General features: G+C 41.0%; 1 protein-coding gene across 2 annotated transcripts in view; it reads left to right on the top strand.

Moving 5' to 3' along the window:
* Positions 1-6,709, top strand: part of KSR2 (kinase suppressor of ras 2) — a 550,925-nt gene that overhangs the window by 380,190 nt on the left and 164,026 nt on the right. For both annotated transcript variants that reach the window (XM_068246131.1, XM_068246140.1), the window contains exon 11: positions 5,419-5,502. In XM_068246131.1, coding sequence (XP_068102232.1) covers positions 5,419-5,502 — 84 coding nt within the window. The remainder of the gene's footprint in view (positions 1-5,418; positions 5,503-6,709) is intronic.

Raw genomic sequence — 6,709 nt, 5'->3', positions numbered from 1 at the left:
TGACCAATATCAGATGAAGTAGTTTAACCTCTGGGATTAGTAACTGGTAAAGTATTCTGTTAAACTTATTATGTTTCTTTTTTAAAAATGTAATAATAAAGACTAATTTTATGAATTGTTTAATTTTTGGGCGTAGAACATGGTTTATCATGTGCTTTAATCAGAGATTATTTTTTTTTTAAGAAAAAATGTCATTCTTGGAAGCTAAAAGGAATTTGATATGAATTGACAATTTTTTTTTTATATTGTATTTAAAAATAGCTGCTTCACCCTATTAACCTCTTAACCAATTAAGTAGGTTGGTATTCAGGAATGTGGAGATGATGAACATATAAATTCTAAACATTTTTTCAGCAATATCATGCAGCAAAACAAGAAGCGACAAGAATGAATGTACACTCATCCTACACCCGGAGCATAGGAGGGGGTTTATATTGCTAGCTAGTCACCCCCTTAAGTAGGCAATGACCAAACAGCAAGATTTGTCCTAGTAAACAGGTGGAAGGAGGTTATTTATGACCCCTCATCTAATTATCAGCCAGCATTAACTGGAAAAATAAAACATACTACAGTATTACAAAAACATTTCAATGAAGTAAACACATCCGGTGTTAAAGTAATTCATAATTCAGGCCTATTTCCCAATATTCTTTTCCTAATATGTATTCTTCTTTTCTTCTGTAATGTCATTTATTTGGAGAACTGCTCACCGCCATCTGTAACTTCAACCCCACTGCAGATGACTGGGAACCCAAACTTTGACACATCTGAATTTATTGTTGAAGCTTTCCATTGAACCATTCATCTGAGCCAGTGGTCATTTGCAGCAAAGTCAAAGATTTTATTGAGGCTTATTTAAATTTGTTACAGAGAAATTCCACATGTGTATTCTTCTGGTCCAATGGTAAGCCTTGACCGGAGTTTTAAATGTCCCAAAGCCCAAGGTTCCAGTTACTTGTGGCCATTATGCAGCTCGCCAAGCAAGCAAGAATATGCAAGAATAGAAGTACTGTGCCCAAATGTAGAAAAGCAGTAAAGAGTAACAAAATAGCAGTGGTTAGCTGGCTTTAAAGAAAAATACATTAACAAACAGGTTTGTGTTACTTACGGTATATATTGTAATGCCTGGCAGATCTCCTGCTTTCTTTCAGCTGCTATGCCCCAATCTATCACCACCTTCTTCACTCTATGTGGCACGTCCCCGCTTGAACGGGAGGTGAGGAAATAACACCTGCCCGACTTCGGTTACACCCAGGCCTTGGAGGTGCAAGGTATAGCAGCTGAGGCCTAGAAAGCCAGAGTACCACCAGAGGTCACCACTGAGGCTAGCAACACAGTTCAGCAGTATCACATACACAGTTCAAGTACAGTAATCCAAGTATGAATCTCTACATGCAAAGCTATGTAACAGCAATAGTAATTTGATTGGGACACTTTAAGCAGAGTTGCATGCAGGGTATTGACAAGAAGTGACTGATGTAACTGACACAGTTCCTTTGAGTCTGCATGCAAGATTATGTAAATAGATCGCAGACATCCAAGATGATATATGACAAGTTTATGCAAGACTATAAGCACACTGTTAGCTGACTGATAAGGAGAGTAGACTATACTTATTGTCCAAGGCAAGTGGCTTACAGAGAATGTCCAGTAACAGTCCGAGGTCCGTCCAGGTGACAGTTAAGGGAAATCCAGTAATTTAGCAGAGGTCGGTCCAGGCAGCAGGCAAAGGGTAATCCAGGAATCAAGCAGAGGCTACATACAACAGAGTAGTCAAATACAAGCCGAGGTCACGGTCCAGAATATCAAAACAGGATTCAGAGTGTGCACCCAACAACTAGCCAAAGCTATGCTTATCACGGGCGATGACTGGGAGCACTCTGCACATTTAAATAGCAATCATTCTCCAATCAGTGGCCGGCCACCTCCCGCTCAACCAATCACACAGCAAGGCACAATCAGCTAGAGATCAGCTGACGCTGCTCCTGGCTGTTAGCTGAGTGGGTCAGCTGACTATTGTTTACCCTTGTGGAGGACGTACTGTGAACGCGCCCTCCGCCTATCAGCGTGTGTGGACTGTGAGTCACCGGCAGGGCCGGCGGCAGGGAACAAGCCCTGAGACCCGGAAGTGACAGATTCTGCCAGGGTCTCGGCAGCACTTTCATGATTAACAGGTTCATTCCTTACATATATTCACTACGGTATTTATAATCACTATTTATCATTTGAAGTGCCTGTTTTGTCCCCCCCCCCCCCCTATAATGGGTGTCTACAAATAGTATTATAGACCATATATAATCACCCTGGGCACCTGAGGTAGATGACGTGTCTCTTGCCCCTCAATATACCTACAAAAGTGTTTTGCAAAGGTAGAAGTTTTTCTGTCTCAAGTTTTCCCTGAAAGAAACACCCCCTCCAATGTTTAAAGTTCTGTGGTTTAGGTGAAACTATTATCCCAGGCTCTGCCGTCTTCTTCACTCAGCTTGCATGGTTAGAGGTTGGGTTAATAAGGCCTGAAAGGGTGAGATATGCTCTCAAAAAACTTTTTTCAAGGCCCCACTTTTTACACACGTGGACAGCATGAGATGACCTCCCATCAGGCATCTGAGGCCACCTCAGGGTATGACCCAAACAATCGCAGTGTGCAATCCTTCATCTTAGTGGATCAGGCATCCTATGTGTTTATTACATTTTAGCATTGATAATAAGAGTAGACTTCCTAAAATAATGATTTTGATGATTAAGAAAAAGTGAAGTCCATCAGGGAACACTAAATAAACTGAAACTGTATATCAGCCTGAGCCCCCAAGCATAGCCCTATGCACTGTGGGGAACGCATGGGGATGCATCATCTTAGTCTCACGGCCTGCACAGATATCGGTGAGGCTATGCTGCAGATTTACATATCTGTTTTTTATTTTTCTTGATGCTTCACTTTATGTATTAACACTGGTAGCACCTTGCACTTTCATATTTGCCACGATGAAGCCCCTCTTTTAAAGGGGTGAAACATGTTGAGTTGTGGTAGGATAATGTGTGTGTAGTATGTAGTTGTTATATACATCTGCGGGAAAGGGATAGACCATAATATTGATTAGAGCTAAATGAAGGCTATGCGTGGCTTTCATGGATTTTTTAATTCCCCTCCCCAGAATATATTGAGAAATCTGCAGAGACAGGCATTATTTTTAACCAAATCTATTAAAAGTTATGTTTTAGTATGTTTTTTTAGATAGGTAAAATTGTGTTTTGCTGGATGCATCATCTTGCCAAACACAGCATTCCTGCTGTGCACCAAAGTCTTTACAATGATGCATAAAACTGCACAAATAAACACCCAAAAATGCAAAAACACACATAATATGCAAAATAAGATATTTTACCTCTATCTTATTTTTTAAGGATCTGTAATGACAGGACAAAAAATTTAAAGCTTGTAATCACCCTCCGGGTTCAGGGGAAACCTAGGATTTGCAAGGGGGGGATTCCTAAAAAGGTCTCCCTCAGCCATGCACAATACAATATATGGTATGACATCATGCTGGGTACACATAATGCAATTTCCTGTCCAACCGGCCGACCTACAACACGATCGATCAGGAGCAGTTTGGATACAGATAATAATGAGGACAGCCGACATTGGTAATGAAGGGGAAAGTGAAGAATTCACACAGCAGGGCACAGGGCTGTGCTTATACCTGACTCTGTTAAATTCCCCCTGAGCTGCTCCATGCTCTGTACACACACTGCTGCTCCATGCTCTGTACGTTCGCTGCTTCTACATCCAAAGTCAACTGTAGCAGGGAAAGAAAGGGGGCAGTGCTGTGAGCTGCAGGATACCTGCAGATATTCTGGTGTCTCAACTTGTGCCTGTCTCCAGACACTGCACCGGCCCTGGTCTGAGGGGGGATTCTGGGCAGCTGTAACCTCCCCCCCCTCCCCCCCCCCCGCGTTTGCCTATTGGATTGTCATCTTTTAGTGTCCAGCATTCTGGGAGGTGAACTCTCTGCAGTCCCGTTAGTCTTTTATTTTTTTTTATTATAGAGAGGCCGGCTTGAGGAACCACAGTCTGCAAAAGAGTGTTGCAGAGCCTGTGACATTAGGAAGATATATTGCCAGTGCTATAATGAAATGTAAAAAGCCATTGCATAAATCAGTCAAACCGCATGCAGCTGTAACTGAGAGAACACTTTTGTACAGGCCCAAAGTAAACCTGTCATAACAGAAATATGGTAGTTGCAGATGCTGGTATTTTTTTTTTTAATTTCATGATGCAAATTTAAATCAGAAAGGTATTTTTGCATTTTATGGGAGGCTTGAACAGCTCCTGAATAGGATAAGCTGAAATTCGAACACATGTTGCCTATGTCAGAGGCAGACAGGGACTGCGTTACCACTAAGGTAAAGGAGGCAATTGCCCAAGGACCCCCGAGCGTCTGCCTTGATGCAAAAGTGTCCCTGCAGCGTGCTGCCCTGACAAACCTTCAGATCTCAGTGGACACCCAACATCATCGAACACAGAAGCAAGTGTGCAGTGCACCTGCTAGCAGTTTCCCCCAGTAAATGCCTTCTCGTCAGACCTTTTGATCCCCGCGACACAGAACTAAAGATGTCACCACCAGTGATATATTTCATAATGTAAATCAGGAAGAGGAAAGATTTTACAATGGCCAAACCCTTACTAAATAATTTATAAATGAATATTATAATAAATAAGCAATTTTATTAATTATGTTACTTTTAGTACAGTTCCTCTATAAGTGATATGATAACTACCCAAATACCAATGTGTTGTCTGAAAGATGCAGGACAAACAACACTCTGCTACCCATCTGAGGGGGCTGCAGCACTGTGAGGGATGAGGGGACCCGTATTTACTATGGTAGACTTTTTAATTTTTCCTGGAGATGGGCTTTAGGAATTATTTTATCTTAACTACTTCCAAGAGACAATTTTAGAAACAGAAATGATTGAATCTGGCCCATCAAATGCTGTATCCATGCAACCACTGCATAGAAAATTGTAGAAGACAGCAGACAGGTGCTTACAGTATATGTGGCCTCTGCATGTCTGTCATGGAGCGTAATGACTACTGTTTACAAATTGCTTTACAGTGTGAGGTCTGACAAGGTGGATCAACTCCAAACTATAAATCTTGGTGCAACTGGAGAGTTTCAATTACAGGTTGTATAGTTCCAAGTGGTGGTTTTCCATTTTCCTGTTAAACTCAGCAGGATGACTTGTCGTATGAGTACTAAATATGATGCTAGTTTGCCAGGTGGTTTGAAGATCCTTCATATTCATGTCCATATTCATGTCTCTTTATTAGGCTGTGTTTCAAACACATAATTGCTTATTTGAGACTATTTATATGAACATAATGTATCTAAAATACCTTCTATTGATTTTATGTTTTAGGGTCTAACAGCACTTCCCATCCATGCCCCTCTTTGCTGCAAGGTTCTCATTACTACAAATACAAACAGCAGTTTATATTTCCAGGTAAGGGTGTTGCATGCAAGGGTTGGTGGCATAATATTGAACATATTAAGATTGTAATCATAGCAGTATATGGTAAAGGTAACTCCTTTAGCCCTGGGGAGCTGAGTGCTGAGTATCAAGAGCTTCTGCGTCATTTCTTTTCCCTTGATGTCTGTGGCACTTTTAATAAATATTTGAATGCTATATCATGGATGCATCATGCATATTCACTGGCCTCTTGGATGCATCATGCATATTCACTGACCCCTCTTGGATCCATTATCCATATTCCCTGACCCCACTTGGATGCGTCATGCATATACTTGGATGCATTATGCATACTCACTGGCCCTGCTTCTTGGGAGTCCCTGCACATGTTAAATATATAATTCAGTTACATATTTTACAAGAGTATGGCAAGATTTCTGCTTACCAAGTCTTAAAGCCATGGAAAGATATTTTTGTTTCTAAAATGTTACCTTTACATTCATTTTCTGTCAAGGTCCTGCTCCCTAATTGTAACTCAGGGGGTCAAGCCAGTGTTTATTTATTTTGCATGCATTCATCAAAACAATACACATCATATACTAAATTGTCATTATCCACTTCAGCCTGCAGTTTGTTTTCACCTTAAAGAGACACTGAAGCGAAAAAAAAATATATAATGAATTGGTTGTGTACTATGAATAATTACTAGAAGATTAGCAGCAAAGAAAATATTATCATATTTTTATTTTCAGATGTTTAGTGTTTTTTCTAACATTGCATCATTCTATAATATGTGCAGATTACACAACACTCAGCATTCAAAATGATTCTTTCAGAGCAGTCTGTGAACTAATGACCTCTCCTCTGGCAGAGAAACAGTAACTAGTTCACTAACACTTGAGATAATAAAAGTCAGAAAACAGCCCTGTCCACGACTTTGAAAGTCGTAGAGCTTAATGGCTTTTTTGCATAGAGATAACAACTGGAGTTTCTTAACTCTTCCTGTACTGGAAACAATTAGACTGATGTATCTGATCTTAAAGGGATACTGTAGGGGGTCGGGGGAAAATAAGTTGAAGTTACCTGGGGCTTGTAATGGTCCCCCGTAGGCATCCTGTGCCCACACAGCCACTCACCGATGCTCCGGCCCCGCCTCCGGTTTACTTCTGGAATTTCAGACTTTAAAGTCTGAAAACCACTGCGCTTGCGTTGCCGTGTCCTCGCTTCCCCTGATGTCACC

This window comes from Hyperolius riggenbachi, chromosome 1 (assembly GCF_040937935.1).
Source record: "Hyperolius riggenbachi isolate aHypRig1 chromosome 1, aHypRig1.pri, whole genome shotgun sequence".
Lineage (NCBI taxonomy): Eukaryota > Metazoa > Chordata > Amphibia > Anura > Hyperoliidae > Hyperolius > Hyperolius riggenbachi.
This window is presented reverse-complemented; position numbering and strand designations above follow the sequence as displayed.